Source organism: Athene cunicularia (assembly GCF_003259725.1).
Source record: "Athene cunicularia isolate RWA chromosome Z unlocalized genomic scaffold, athCun1 chrZ_part1, whole genome shotgun sequence".
Classification (NCBI taxonomy): domain Eukaryota; kingdom Metazoa; phylum Chordata; class Aves; order Strigiformes; family Strigidae; genus Athene; species Athene cunicularia.
Genome location: NW_020799142.1, coordinates 12,942,372 through 12,958,508, shown reverse-complemented (window position 1 = coordinate 12,958,508; position 16,137 = coordinate 12,942,372). Strand labels below are relative to the sequence as shown.

The 16,137-nt window shown below is 38.6% G+C and overlaps 1 protein-coding gene across 1 annotated transcript in view; it reads right to left on the bottom strand.

Annotated features, from left to right (window-relative positions):
- Positions 1 to 3,567: 3,567 nt before the first annotated feature.
- Positions 3,568 to 16,137, bottom strand: part of LOC113489725 (interleukin-31 receptor subunit alpha-like) — a 32,520-nt gene continuing 19,950 nt past the window's right edge. The window contains exons 10-16 of the mRNA XM_026865730.1: positions 14,272 to 14,430; positions 13,134 to 13,256; positions 12,401 to 12,553; positions 10,575 to 10,718; positions 8,019 to 8,115; positions 5,311 to 5,374; positions 3,568 to 4,092 (exon numbers count right to left, since the gene is read on the bottom strand). Coding sequence (XP_026721531.1) covers positions 3,607 to 4,092; positions 5,311 to 5,374; positions 8,019 to 8,115; positions 10,575 to 10,718; positions 12,401 to 12,553; positions 13,134 to 13,256; positions 14,272 to 14,430 — 1,226 coding nt within the window. The 3' untranslated portion in view covers positions 3,568 to 3,606. The remainder of the gene's footprint in view (positions 4,093 to 5,310; positions 5,375 to 8,018; positions 8,116 to 10,574; positions 10,719 to 12,400; positions 12,554 to 13,133; positions 13,257 to 14,271; positions 14,431 to 16,137) is intronic.

Sequence of the window (16,137 nt, the reverse complement as noted above, 5' to 3'; positions counted from 1 at the left end):
AGAGAGAAAAAGCCAAACCAAGACCCTGTGACACAGAGTCAAGAGCTCTGAGACAAGTATCTTCTGTAACTAGAGGGCTTTAATAAAGTGCTTCATTATTTTACAATTTTTGCTGCTGGGAGTTGACTCAGACTGACAGGATGCTCCTGTGCTCTCTGCTTTCAGGAGGACTCTGCTCAAGTGCAGATGCTATTGTGCAATAAATGTGAGTTTTAAGGTTGCCAAAGAACCCCAAATGCTTGTTTTTTTAGGGAATCTGTAGATATTCTGTAACTATTATACTATTATTATTGGGTTTGGTAGTTAATACAGAGTGAAAAAAAATCCTCTGGAATATTGTGGTTGCTCTAATCTTCTGTTTCAGGCTGAGTAGCTGTTCATCTTGTCTCTGAAATACTGTGATCATTTTCAGTGCTATCTAGGTACTGCCATGTAGTCTGACCTTAAGTCTAAAAGAAAAAAAAAAGAAAACCCCAACCAAAAAAAAACCCTGTCCCCCATATCCCCCATACTACATTAAAGTATGCAAGAAAAAGCTTCTACTCTAGATACCAGAAAAAATAGGTATGTATTAACTTTGCTCTGTGCATGTTTTTAGAGGCTATATTAGAAACTAAATATTACATTCAGTAAATAAATACAGAATGCCAAACGACTGTAACACTGCAGTATAATATCCCATAATACCCCAATGCTATAAATCACTATGCTTATGTGCCTCCAGGCCTACAGTTAAGTGTCTAAGCTTTTATAATGTCTAAATTCTCAGTAATGCTAACAGTGGTCATCTAGAGCTATGATGACTGAGAAAGGAAAAATTTAAAAAATACTTAAAAGTTTATTGGCTTTTATGGTCCTGAGCCTTCATATTTGCAGTTTCACTCCTGATATAACACGTAGTGAAACTAAGAATACTGAAGCTAAGAACACTACTGAAACTACCTGAACAGTTCTTTAGGACATGAAATATCTCACACATTTATTAGTAGAGGTAGGCTTCTGCAGTCATTATACATCTGTATATGCACACTTTTTTAAACTACCTGAAGAGGTCAGGCAGTAGAACTAGATGATCGTTGTAGGTCTCTTCCAACTGAACTAAAAATCCCCATAAAAGATACAAACAAACAAACAAACATACACCACAAAAACCTTAATTTTCCCTAATGTGAAGATTTGAGCACTATGTATCTCCTAGGCCTGTGTCCATGAGTAGGTATATAATTCCACCAAAGCCTCCTTTTTGGCTGAACGAAACTGTTCAGCAAGTGTACTCTTCTATTTCTCTCCACATAAAAGGCTTTTTCTTTGTTCTCAAAGGATACATCATGATGGGATGAGTTCTTCATTTATATCTAATCACCATGCCAGGATTTTTCATGTATCTCTCTCATTCTCACAAATATACAATTTACAGCCATCTTACAAATATTTACAGCAATTATACAAAGTATTGCTCTAATTAGATCAATTAAGAATTACATACACTGTGAGCTTTATAACTGAAAGTAGAATACATCCATCCCTTCTATCTGAGGCAAATAGGTCCATGTGTACATCTAGGGAAATTCTCCTGGCCTGATAAATGGATTTTCTTTAGCAAGATGTCAGGCAAGGGCTAATATGGAAGCAATACTCACCAGGTCAAAAGTTTGGACTGTTTTTTGAGTTTCATGTATGAAGACAGCTTCATCTACTGAAACTGCTCACAAGCCATTGGTTTGATTCTACTTATTTACTTTATAGATAACATAATAATCTATACTGGTTTGGTAGGTGCAGAGAAAGAAAAAATGAATTCAATGTTTAAAGGGATGAATAAGTTATTGAAGGTACCAACTGCACCAGGAAAATAAATTGCTCTGACCAGAAATGAAAGAAATATTATAGGTAAGGCACATGGTTATTTCTTGTATTTGGGAAATGGAAAAATTAGGCTGTGATCACATGACTATTTGATAATGATTGATTATCATTTGAGGACTTTATTGTCCATAACAGCTTTCCATTTCAGCACCTCTACTAGATATTCCAAGTAGCAACATCTCCGTTAATAGCAGGATCATCTGTGTTGTCCTAAATCAGGCAAACTCAGCTGGTTGAAATTAAAGAGATTTAAAAGACTGCTCAAACCTTTGAGGTGGTCTGGGGAGTGCTGCTGTTATCCCTTCTTTCAGTGAGCAGAGTAACAAGCGTGAGTGGTAAGGGTACATTGCTTTGTGGCAAAACAGTGCGTTTTAATTGCTAAGATAAAACAATGCAAAACCCACAGTGAAATACAGTTTGGTTCCTCCCAGTCCTAACAGGCATAGAGAGATATAAATAAAGAGATAGTGAACATAAATAAGGAAAGTGAATAAACCAGGTTTTGCTATGGGTCCTCACTATATCAATCAAGTGGGGAATATGCAATTTCTTTGAGCTTTTTTGTAAGCATGGCTATTCTATAAATCATACTGCCTAATATGCATGAAAATATTTGTGTGAATGTGAATTATCCTTCATTTTTAATGAGAGAATTTTAAAAGATGTCCATCTAAGGAGCCTCCAGTGCTTACAGTACATTTGATTAATTTATTTCTCTGCAAAATAATTTTAATAAAATGCTCTGTAAACTAGAGATGACAACAATAAAATAGGTCTTCTGCAATAACTACCAACCATTAACTCCTACCGAATTCATAGGTGAGAAGCTGTTGTAAGCTGGAAAACCCATTCAGACTCCTTGCACCATGGAGAAACATGATGGAGTCACACAGAGAACATATTAAGGAAGACCCTTTTATCCCCTACATTCCAGTGACTCCTCCTCTATACAAGCTTTGGAGGGATAACTAACTGGACTATCTATTCAGCTCTTGGAGTCTGTTCAACAGATATCATCACTGAATGCAGTGTGAAATCATATCGGCAAGTACATCTCATAACAGAACATGAATGGATTTCTATGTGTAGACAAATGTAGGAAGAAATAGCCTTAATTTAATGCAAGTAAAAACTATGGTACTAATAATGATACTTATTATCATCTTCATTTACACAGCACTACTCACCTATGAAGAATAAAGGTGTAAAAATCTAACATGTAAAGCACTTAATAATGCTTTACATGGATACATAATTTTCTATTCCTAAATTCAAGGCTTTTCACTCCTTTGTTTGGTCAGCTTCAACTAGCTTCTTTGTGTCATCGACACTTTTGCTGAAATTTTCCCTGAAGAACTTAACGGATCTGAAAATCAGGTCTTAAGCTGGTCACAGTTTAACTGTCCTGATGATGAGAACAACATCTGCTCAGAAGGAAGTCTTGAAATAGCTTCCTGAGTGCCCTGGAACTAAGCACCTAGCAAGACATACCTTACTGGAAGGTTTTTCATAGAGTTCCCTGAAAGTTTGGTGTGTGAAGACTGTAGGACTTTCCACAGAATTACTGTGATGAAATAGCTAATCTAATTATATAATCAATCTATTTTATTAAGGAAGCTTATTGAAGTAGAGACTAACTACTGTCACAAGGTCACTGTCCTACATTGTCCTAAAGGCTCCATGCAAGCATCAGAGGTTTTGGAACTTGATTTTTATGGTACGTGAAATTATGAAGATACTTCACTTCGAATTGACTTGTCCCATCAAAGTTGGTCCAGATGGCAAAAATACTACCTGACTTTGTTTCAGGTAGTCTTGGGGAGCAAACAAAACCTGATGCTCAGTTTGTGCTGGCTTACTGCTTAACTCCATTTCCAGACAAGGATGAGAAGCTCTTGCAGGCAGCTTCACTGTCAGGCTCATCAGGGCTTTCTGGCTGAACTCCATGCTGGTGTAGTCACTCAAGAGTGGTACTATAATGGAAATTATTCCTTCTTCTTCACTTGTAACTGCTTCTTCAGGGATTTCTTCATGCCTAAGGCTTATGTCTATGTTATTGCTAGGTTCTTCTGACTGGCAAGGGTCACATTTGCTGTCTTCTCCACCATCTGTAAAGAGGTCCAGCTTCAAAGTAGTCTTTGACTCATGCTCTATGACATAAAGGCTGATGGTATCATTGTCTGACAGGGCCTGAAGCAGTGACCTTGAAACAGGTTTCCAATTAGTCTGCAAGACAAAACAAGGAGAAAGAATAATTTTACTATCCTACTTTTGCAAAGTGCAATTGGCAATTTGCTAAAATAAATAACAAAAGAATAAAGCCAGGAGACAGGCAGCCTGGACCTGCCTGTATTATATGCTAACTAATCCATTTTATCTCATCTTAATTGGTTCTAGAAACATGAATGAAAATACTTATTTCCGTAATTGAGAGGACCATCTTCTCCTCTCCCACAGTATTTAAGCAAAGTTTTTCTTGCTTTTATGTGTGCCTGGGACAAAATGTAGTGGTGATAAAACGTAGGCTTTGCAATGTGCTGTTCTGAGACCCACAGCTTTCAAAAGTTAACAAGTGTGTTACTATAAGAAAGGCAGCGGCTTGAATTGAACAGCATCCAAACAGGCTTTAGCTATCAGCTGCTGCAAGCAGTTTGTTATTCAACTTAATAACAGGTTGTGATCTAAGCATACCTTGGGTTACAAGTTTTTGCAAATTCTACATGATTAAATGGAGAACAGTTTGTGACACCAAGCATCCTTCTTTTCCACTTAGATTGTTCTACTGGGTTTGCAGCCAGGCTGATATGTTCTCTGGTATAACTATGAGCTTTTTTTTTCTTTCTCCTCAGTTGCTCTAAATTTGTTTAAACTGTTATGGCTCTTTTGCAAGAAAAAAAAATATGTGTGCATTGATTTTTATTTTATTTCTTCTTAGAATTTTTGTTCTGGCTTGGAAATGTGTATGGTGTTCTTTGAAATCTTGGCAATCCAAGAGTTTCAGGAAACATCATATACATGGCGTCCGTCATGAGACTCCTGGAGAATTAGGCCATGATACGTTATTTTGCGTTTTGAATAACTTGTACTTAGTAATCAGTTCCAGCTGATGAAAACTGACTAGATATAAAAACTGGATTTCTCTCTTTAGACTCCATCTCCTCCCATTCAACTTTGCTTTGTTCTTTTAACAACCATACCTTTAAATACACTCTATAATGTTCTCAAAAAAAGTCTGAGAACCTTTATTAAATTAAAAAATGTACACAGCCTCTGGATAAACAACAACCCTCCCCCATCCTATATTTCTAATATTACCCTAGTTTCCCAACTGCTGATATTCGACATTTACTAGGGTGAAGTGTGAAAAGACTAAAAACTAGTATTACTGATGAACTGGTAGGATCTCCCTTATATATTTTTTCACATCGTAAGTAGAGTACTTGCCATATCTTGGAGTACACTGCTGTTTCTTGGACTTGGTACACTGGGCCAGCATGATATTTTCAGCCTGTAAAGAAATATTCTAAATTTATTGTTAGGTTAAATGACTGACATTTCCTATGCATTTAAATTAACTATCATTTATACAAAACATTTTATTGACCATCAAAACAAGACATTCTGCAATGACTATTAAGCATAATGCAATTAAAAACTGAAGACCAAACTTGGTAGTCTACACTGAAATGCTGAGTTAGTGACGATTAGCATCTTTCTTTAAGGACAAAGGAGCTGTGACAGGAGCTGGTGAGTAATGTTGTCTATTTTATGTTTAATCATTGTGTATTCCTAAATTACTATCATTTCCACAAAACCTCCATCTTCCTTGAGGACTCTTGGACATATAGGATGAAGTTTGTTTTAGTAAGTATTTGCTCCTGGGCTTCTACTTAGAAGTTTACTTTCTCTCAAGCAAAGAGCAAGCTACTGCTGGTTTTAGCTTCAGTGCAAGGACACTGGTGGCCTGGAAGGGGCTCTCCCTGGGACCAGAAACAAGAATGGGAGGACAGCACAGCTTCTGCTCTTGCTTGATTGTTTGAATTTGGCTCTTTCTGGGAGCTATTACATACAGTATCTCATGTTTCACCTGACATGAACCTGAATACACCTTTACTAAAAATATACACCAGCTGCTTCTGCTGTAGAGGAAGGGGTTTATAAGGTAGAGCCGAGTCTGTGAATTGAGCTGTTCAAATGAGTTTCAGCCAGCTGGTCGTCCATAGACCTCTCATCAGTGCCCTTTTTTTTCAGTTTTTTTCCTTGCATCCAGAGGCTCAGAAATAACAAAACTGGCAACAAGCTGCTACGCTCTCCAGCCTCTCTGGGCCACTCCCACCATGGGCACCACCTCAGGCGTTGTCTTCCCTGGCCCTTCTGGAGAGGACAGGCTGTAAAGTTGCCCTGAGTATCACTCCCACCACTCTGGGATGCTGGTGCTGGCCCTGGACTAGCAGGTGCCAGCTATCATTTCCCTGCAGAGGGGTAGCAGTGGGGTGGGATGGAAATTTCAAAATGAGTTTCTGCTGAGCTGACTGATCCCACTGGTCTTGGTCACCCCTGACTGCTTCTCACTGGCTCCTGTGGGAATGGAGAGAGACCATCTCTCAGCATTTTTGAGCTGATCATCTCTCTGTCAGCAGCTGCCCTCAAGAGCACTTCTCTGTGAGGTTTGGGCAATGAATCACCTCCATAGGAAAAATGCTCAACACAGCTGTGGGAGACAGTGGGAGACTATGTAGCCCATGACCCTGCCTTTGTGTTGGCTTCAGTGTTGTCTAATTTTCAAACGAAATCTAGACTTCATTAGCTGTAAGGTACTTTGCCTCTGTTTAGACTGTGGTTTGAGGTGAAGTCTGAGGCTGTAGAGTTATTGGATCTCCTTCCTGATCTTATGAAGATGGGTGTTTGGCTGGTGAGAGAGACTTTTTTTACAAATCAAGGATGGAATTGAGATGATTGGTTTGTTGGGACCCTTCATCTCAGGTGTTCAATACTACTATATACTTAATTGCTATTCTGTAGTGCTGCACTGGGGTTTTGTGTGCTGTTTTTTTAGTTTTGCAAAAATTCTTTCCTAATTACCCCAGACAATGACATATGATCTTATGTTTAACACAATGAAGCTTGCTCTAGGTCAGAACTTCTGTATAGGTCTTACAAATCCTTGTCAGCAAAGCCGGATCAGATCCAGAGCAACTTACAGTAAAATCTGAAAAGGAAACTCACAGGAGACTTAATGTGGCATGTGGTCTGTTTCCCAACAGCAAGAGCAGGAATTTAGCCTGATGCATAACCTGAAGTGAGCTATGTCATGCTGCACAGCCATGGGTTGTACCATTTGTCTGTTCTGTCCTTCAGAAGCTGTCCTTTCAGCTTCTGAGGCTAGTGCTTTGTAAAAAGGAGAAAAAGGGAGGGTAGTGTTCTAGGACATCAAAATGGTAATATAAATGGATGTATGCAACTAGGTTATCAGAAAATTAGTATTAGAATCCATTACTCTGCACGTAATTTTTCTTTTAGTGATAGTGTATGCCCCCAATATTGCACCTCAGATTAATTTAAGGGGGGTGTATTTTATTACCGCAGAGAACAATTTCTCCTAAAATAAGAAGACCTTACCTATATCTTTCAGGTGCCCTTGTTATTTTATCTTCTTTCCACTCATCCATGCATTACTCCCTCTCATTATGTGCCTATGTGCATAATTTATACAGTTAACATCCAAATATGCTTGCAGGAAACTGTTTAGATTGCAACATCAGTTTCTGCATGCTACTGAAATGTATTTTTGTGTTTCAACAGAAAAGACATGATTATCAGTTGGGAATAAAAGACCAAAATAATCAAATGCATGCTTTTTCCATATATATAACCTATTTTCCACTGTGAAAAATAGTCCTTGCTCTTTTCAAGGGTGTTTAAGACAGCTGGTTGTCACATAACTGTAGCAAAAGATTATAGATTTCTTACAAAAAATTTTAATAAGCTTATTATGGTTTGTAATTGCTCTGTGTAAATGAGTGGGATAGCTTTTGTGTTGTATGCTTTATGAGTTGTGTTCCTTTTAATGACAAAAAAAGGCCCAGTGCTATAAAACTCAGGGTTAAGCAAAATGGAAGTGCTGCTAACTTCAGCCGATATTCCATTCTTACCTTTTAAGCACCAGAGAACAAGTGAGAGGTGCAAAAACCAGAACGAACATCATGCTAAAGCAAAGGCAAGTCACAAACCCTTCAAATTCTCCTTTATCTGATAGGAAACAAAGAGATTGAATCAGATTTATGATTTCAAGTATAGAGAGGTTATGTTGCCTCCACAAGAGAAATATTTCAAACAGAAGCCAAGTCAAATTTTACTCATGTTCTGGGATTCCTGTAAATGAAATAGAGTTAAAACAAGACTGGGATTTCCGGAGTGGTTTAAAGCTTTCAGGTTTGTATTTTTAAGATATCTGGATATAGGTGCTGAAATCTTAAATCCACCATCCAAAGATAAATACTTTAGAATAAAAGAGGTATTCCTACTCCCCATCCTACTACGTGAGCTCTAGCTTGTTCAATGGGTCAGGACTGACTTCATAAGAAATTATTTTTAAGTGGCTTTTAATCTATTTCAGGTTTTGCTAATAGGGTTTTGTTTTTTTGTTTTTTTTGTTTGTTTGGTTGGTTGGTTGGTTGTTGTTGTTTTTTTAAATGAGATTGCACCCAATCCTAATAACAATAATATGGTTTGTGGTTTTGGTAGTTGTCATGCTTCACTGGTTAATGAACATTTGGACAATTTTATCTGCAGTCAGCCATTTTTCAACCCTTGCTGTGAACCTGCATCTCCTGTTGCCTATGTTAATACCTGCTCAAGATGCTTCCCACCACCCCCCTGAAGGAGATAAAGTTCTTGAAAGGTTAATGAAGGTCGATAAAGTGCTCAGGCAGTGAGAGCAGTGCTGCTAAGACAGGAACCATAGCAGCCTGTGATGTTAAGAGTGGGTTGGGGTTGAGGTGTTCTTTACAGATTCTAAATGAAAATTTTCAAAATAGTGCCAGGAAAGTGTGGTCAGTACACGATTGTGTTGCTGATACTGACAAACCATATTTGCAAAAAGGCTACTTCCTTTTTCCCTTCCTACCCACTCACCAACAAAAATATTTTTTAAAATCAGCTACTTAAATTTGCTTTAAAAAGATATTTGAAAAGCTGCCGATTGCTTTGTTGCCGAAAAAGGCTTTTATGACAAAGAAATCTGAAGTTCTAATGGATTAAGTAACCTGTGAAACATTGGGGAGGGGGGAAATAGTAAATGTAATGTTTAAATCCAATGTAATTACCTGAATTTTTAAAATGTTTCATTAAATTAACTCTGCATCTTTGTTATTTCCCTTAAAAATTGAAACCTATCCAAATATATGTTCAGTAGGATGCATGGAATAAAGTTCTGCGGAAGAGTTCCAGTGGAGACACTTTAATTTCTTGTGTTGACATGAGAAATAATTTCAGTGGGGTGGAAGAGGGCGTGGAAACCCTGTTGATTTCAAGGAAGATTTTTAATTTCTTTCCTTTTTCTTTCTGCTTCACACTTTTCAATATTCAGTTGTTTGTGTTTATAACTCCTTCACTTAACACAAAAAAGTTGTAGTGGGGAGAAGCCGTTTGCATACTTCTGCCTCTGAATTTCACAGGTTACTTTTCCTGTGGCTGACATCTTATCCTGTCCTTTGATTTTTTAATTTTAGAAAGCTTCAGTTGAGTGAAGCTGTGGTCAAAACAAAAAATAGTCTACTGCAGTGTTAGATTTAGTTTAACTTAAAGGTGTTAAAAATGTTTGAGACGCCGTGTTTAGCCAACCCTATATGATTACACTATATGAGACTATAAATGTAACAGCGTTGATCACAGAATCATCTAGGTTGGAAAGGACCCTGAAGATCATTTAGTCCAACCGTTCGCCTAGCACAGTTCCCACCTACAGAAAATCCTTAAGCTCTAAGTCGACCCTACTCTCGAACACCTCCAGGGATGGAGACTCCACCACCTCCCTGGGCAGCCCATTCCAACGCCTAACAACCCCTTCTGGAAAGAAATGCTCCCTAATATCTAGCCTGAACTTTCCCTGGCACAACTTGATCTTCTTAGTCTATCCAGGCACCTTTGAAAAAAGCCAACTTTTGCTAGCTAACTATAGGACCTGTTACATAAAATGTACTTGAATTATTAGGAGACAAAGGATACTTTGATTAACTGTCACTCACAATAGGAGCAATTGAAATAGACTTTTCTCTTTTTTTACAGTTAATGGATCAGGAGTCTAACTGGAAACCAGTTTTACATGCCAAGGGTAGAGACTACTGAGCTTAACCAGTCAAAGGCAGAAAACTACTGAAATCTATGACAGAAATTGGCAATAAAGAAAGATACGTGCATATAGCTAGCAAAAAAGGACAGAAAATGTTTCAGAGATGAGGAACCCTAGCTAAGTCTTCTCTGCCTGCTAGGTAATGAAATGCAGGCAGAGTTGTTCAGTGATACAGCTCTAACAAAGGAAAAAAAATTGTGTGTTTGCTACCAGTAACTAAGGATTAAATAATAAATCTTGTGCATGAGCACTTTGTTACTCCTTGAAAGGCAGGAAAGGGTAGATGATAATCTCATATATAGTACATAAAGCAAGGATTGATGATGGTTAACACAGATGCACAGAACTTCTACAGTACCATATTTTGGAGTGCTGAAAGGTTCTGAAAGAGTCAGAGGTCCTTCGCCAGCATTAGTGAATCCTGAAATCTGCACACAGTAGATGTTTTTTTCCTTCAGTCCAGTAAGATGGTAACTTGTTGTAGAAGAATTGAGAGTAACAGCTGAAATGCAAGAAGAGTTGGGGAAGGACACGACTAGACGAACTCTTATGTCTGAATCTGTATCAGTGTAGCTGACTGGGGAAAGTGCCCTAATCCACACCTGGAGGAAGCCACACTGTGCAAGTGTTCTTTGGATGGGTACAAGATTTCTCAAAAATACTTGACATACATTTTAAGTCCAGAGGTAAAAAGCATGAGTTCTTAACACACCAAGGATGTTTAGGTGGTGAGTGCATAAGGCTGTGTATACTGTGGGACAGGAAAATACACCTGACACACTGAACAGTGGTTTTCATCTTGTCTGTAACAGCTGACATGAGGACTAGACTATTACGTGGTTTACCCTCACTACAGTAGTCAGTAGTTATTCACCTGGATTAATACCAGTGCGAGTACTCATAATTCAGTAATGCATAGCCAGGAAAAGGGGCTCTGAATTCTGCTTCCACTGCTTTGTAGGGCTTTCAGCTCAACTTTTCTTTTCTGATGGGTGCAGTGACTTTCCACATTTCTAGCTGGTTGCCAGAATAATGCAACCAGAAATGCTATAGTATGCCTTTAACCGGGCAGAAATTACTTTTCAAGTTTGCCACTGTGAATTTAAAATCTTCATAGAAGTGGAAATGGTGCTGCAGCCTACGGGCTTCCTTCCCCCAATTTCTCCAATAATATTCTTCCTGCCTGGAAAACATGGCAATCAGGTGTCCTGTCATTGTTGTACTGACTGCTTAGGGCAGAGGGAAAAAAAAATAAATTAAGTTCAGTTTTGGACATTCCCCTTCTGTCTCCTCTAGACTTTCTGATAGGTATTTGGTGTGGAATAGAGCCTCTGAAGGAAGACAATGCCAAACTTCCTGCTAATTAATGAGTCTTCTTGAAGCTTTTGTTGTTTCTTATGGTTCTGTAAAGGCATAGGCCAGCATAAATTAGAGAACCCTTTGAATTCTTTGTTGGGTTTTAGGTGCTATTTGTCTTCCATAGTAAGTATTTAATTTTATTTGAAGGTCAGTATGTGCAAAGTTAATGTATTATTGTTTATCGCAAGACTTTCTACTATAGACCAGAATAAAAATGTTTACCAAAGAAGTATGGGGATCTTTTTTGAAAACTCATGTGGTTTGAGCTCACAACCATTAATTTATTTCAGTGTATAGAAGTTTCATCCTTTGCAGTAAAACATAACAGCTAGCAATTTAAAAAAATATTTCTAAAAATGGAATTAATAATAGTGTCTTTGAAAGCAGGTAAGAAATACAAACTACATTCCCTGCTAATTGAGTTCAAAAAAGAACTATATAAATTCTTAAGTCCTGTAGGAAGGCTCAGAGTCAAACTTGGCTGAGCTGCAATGAAACATAGTATTGTGACTGAACAATATATACTGAGTGTACATCTTCCTTTCAGTGTTAATAGAGAATTCTGCAGTAGTCTTAGAACTGTAAGCTTTAAAGAAATATTTTCTTATCAACAATTAATTTGAGATGCTGTCTAGAAAATTCTAGGTATTCATAGGACCGTCTAGAGCAGTAAACCTCTAACCAGGAGCTGACCTTTGAGAGTGCTCAATTCCCACAGAAATCTATAAGTAAATAAGTAGTGTGCTGCGACAGCACTTCATGGGCTGTTGGAGCTTTCCTGTCATGGCTCTGAGCTGCTGCTTTGTTCTCACCAAGGTGACTTACCCAGAGACTTCTTCCCTGATGAATCTGTGTAGCTGATCCTGTACCCCTGGAGAAATCCCAAACGGTCTTCAGCAGCTATTTCGGTCCACTTCACAAGTGCAGAATGCTTTGTGATATTCAGAACTGTCACATTAGCAGGACCTGTCCTAGGAACTTAAAAATCAGACAATAATTTAAGCTCTGCATCAAATTTGCAATAGACATACAAGACTGAAACCTAGCTTCATCCTAGAGAGCTCCTTGCCTGATTTTAGCTGTCATAACATAAAGGGTGGAATAGAAAGGAGAAATCCCATAGAGTAAAAAAAAAAAATACAATCTTAAGCAATACCAAAGTAGGAGAAATTGTGACTGTCTCATTACAAACACTTTTACTCCAATAGCCATAGCTGTACTCATTTCAAATTGAAATATATGACACTAATGATTTGGGACTGGAAAATCTGACTTTGACCACAGCTAAATTTGAGTTCAGAGTATTAATTCTGAGACCCTCTTTCTGTTATTTTGGTAACATCATGTGTAATAATAATATTTCTGTGGACCTGTCAGTAAGGAACAACATTCAGGTTATTCATTGTCACCGAATAACTGCTAGGACCAAAGGCAATGCTCACTGGAAAATGCTGCTAAATCACCTGGAAAAGAAACTTTGTGTAGTATTCCTGTTGCTGCTGCAGATAGGAAACAAGAAGAAATACAAGGGATGAGGTTATATAAAGGGGAGGAATACCTCCTTCAACTGAGTAAAAGTGGGTCACTCCAAAAGTCTTTTCATGTCTTGTGAAACTTTCACACTGACACACATCAGATGCATGTATCATTATTTTGTACAACTTATATGGCTGACAATTGTCTGGAAAACAAATAAAGGTACATCAGGTTTTACTGAAAAGTTATAAATGATAAAGAAGTGGAGGAGAGACAACGACTTCATAGCTTTTCTATATAGTTCTTACTTTCTGAGACTCAAAGCACAGTACAAGTTTACAGTGCTTTACACTCAGTATAAAATATATGCATCCTTCTTCATTGCCTCTAGATGCTTAATACAAGCTATTTCAAAAGCAGAACAAGACATAACACAGGATTTTTTTTTAAAATATGCCTGATCGCTTATACCCTCCCTCTGGAAGGCTTGAGCTGCTAAAGGAGAAGTAGGGAAATAAAATGGTTGTAGATATCTTAGTTCACAGACAGATACTTCCCCCTCAGCTAGTATATTTAAAAACAAGCAAAACAACTAGATGTTGCAGAAGGACCCAGGAAAAATGTGTATTCATTTATAGAACCCTAAAGCTAAATGTCCTCTACTGTACACAAAAGCCAGTCCTGAATGGCCTTTGCAGGAGTCACCCATATGATTTTAATCAAGATTTTTGATGGCTGTCCCATAAAGTGATCCCTGGCTGCTGCTCATCATGCCTAGCTTGGTAAGTAGAATACTGGAGTTGAGAATTTAGGCTTCGACGAGGGCAGCCATTGGGATTTAAAAAATAATCTAAGGAGGACTTAACAGAGCAGTTTATATTTAGTTTACCTAGGGACAATTGAAAAAGATATTTTTAATAGACAGTAGTATATCGATCTGCCTACAATGTGGGCAAGGAGACACATCATACTAGTAACTGCAACTTTGCTGCATTTCTTGCCCAACTGTGACCGGAATAATCCTACCAAAAGTTCTGTGTTTTATTTGCCTTGCTGTTGCTAAAAATTAGATGATGTTTCAGTGCTGGACAAAGGTAAGAGTTGCATTTATCTAGATCTTCAGTTTGCTCTTAAAACCAAGATGAAACTGCTACCGTCCCCAACCAAAAATAACCAATAAATGAAATGGTGTCTCCATAAGTAGATGTGATGGTTGTTACCTAGGGTGAAATTTCCAGTAGCTGTAGTTACTATTTTCATGTGCATATCCTCTTTACCAGAGCCCCAGTCAACCACAAAACATTTTGGATTGTATTCTGGAGTCCAGGTGACAACTGCATTACTTCCCTGGTGTTTGACATGGATTTGGCCAGGCAAGTCTGTGAACAAATATACCATTAGAGATCAATAAACAGAAAAGCAGTTTTCTTCTCCTTTGCTTGCTTTTTCTCTTCTGTTTTTTTTCAAAAATTATTCATTGACTAGTTATCATTGGTGGTGACCAGTATATAGTAAGGTTTATACTAGTATGTCAATAAAGGAAACTTAGCATCTAGTACTTTGCAATGTCTTTGGGAGCTCCATTGTTAATTGCTGTTCATGACCTTTAATTTCCCACAGTTGGAAAAGGGGAAATGGCTGTCCCAGTCCTCAAGAACAAGAAGCCTGATGTTGCTAAATAACATCCTATAAGCTGCTATTAGCTGCTATACATAGAGCAACTGTGAGATAGTGCTTATTGGGAGAGGGGAAGGATTCATAGAATCATCATAGAATGGTTCGGGTTGGAAGACACCTTGAAGATCATTTAGTTTCAAGACCCTGCCATGGGCAGGGACACCTTCCACTAGACCAGGTTGCTCAAAGCCCTGTCCAACCTGGCCCTGAACACTGCCAGGGAGGGGGCAGCCACAGCTTCTCTGTAGGCAACAGGGCAACCTCTTCCAGTGTCTTACCACTCTCAGGAAAGAATTTATTCCTAATAGCTAATCTAAATCTAACCTCTTTCAGTTTAAAACCATTACTCCTTGTCCTGTCATTACACTACCTGTTAAAGAGTCCCTCCCCATCTTCCCTGTAGGCCCCCTTCTTTAAGTACTGGAAGGCTGCTGTAAGGTCTCTTTAGAGCCTTCTCTTCTCCAGGCAGAACAACCCCAACTCTCTCAGCCTGTCCTCACAGGAGAGGTGCTCCAGCCCTCTGATAATTTTTGTGGCCTCCTCTGGACATGCTTGAGCAGGTTCATGTTCTTCTTATGTTGGAGGCCCCGGAGCTGAACACAGCACTCCAGGATGCTCCCTCGACCTGCTGGCCACATGTCTCTTGATGCAGCCCTGGATACATATGGCTTCCTGGGCTGGAAGTGCACATTGTTGGCCCATAGTTTTTAATTCACTAATACCCCAAGTCCTTCTCTGCTGGGCTGCTCTCAACTCGCTCATCACTCAGCCTGTATTTGTGCATGGGATTGCCCTGACCCATGTGCAGGTCCTTGCACTGAGCCTTGTTGAACTTCATGAGGTTTGCATGTGCCCACCTCTCAAGCGTGTCCGGGTCCCTCTGGATGCCATCCCTTCCCTCCAGCATGTTGACTGCACCACTCAGCTTGGTGTCATCAGCAAACTTGCTGAGGGTGCCTCAATCCCACTGTCCAGTTCTCCAACAAAGATGTTGAACAACTCCAGTCCTAATAATGACCCCTGAGGAACACCACTCATTTATAGCTATATAATTTCATATCTCATATACTTTGAATTTTTTTGCAAGGATCTTAAACATTTTGACATTTTTAGAGAGATATTAACAAACCAAGAAAGACCTTTTGACTCAGACTAAGGGGGGAGAAAAGCAACATGTCATTTTGTGTTAAGAAGCGGATCTTGTGACAGACAGACAAAATTCTCCATTTCCTCTCTCGTCTCAAAGCCAATATAATAAAGTCAAAGTATAGAAAATGGCTGTACTGTCTGAGGAAAAATTGTGCATGCTGAGAAGGAATTTGTCTTGGGAATGCACTTAGCACAAGTATGTTACAAGTAATTCATGTTAGATACAGAGAACTGGCATTGAAGTACAACCAAATCTGAAA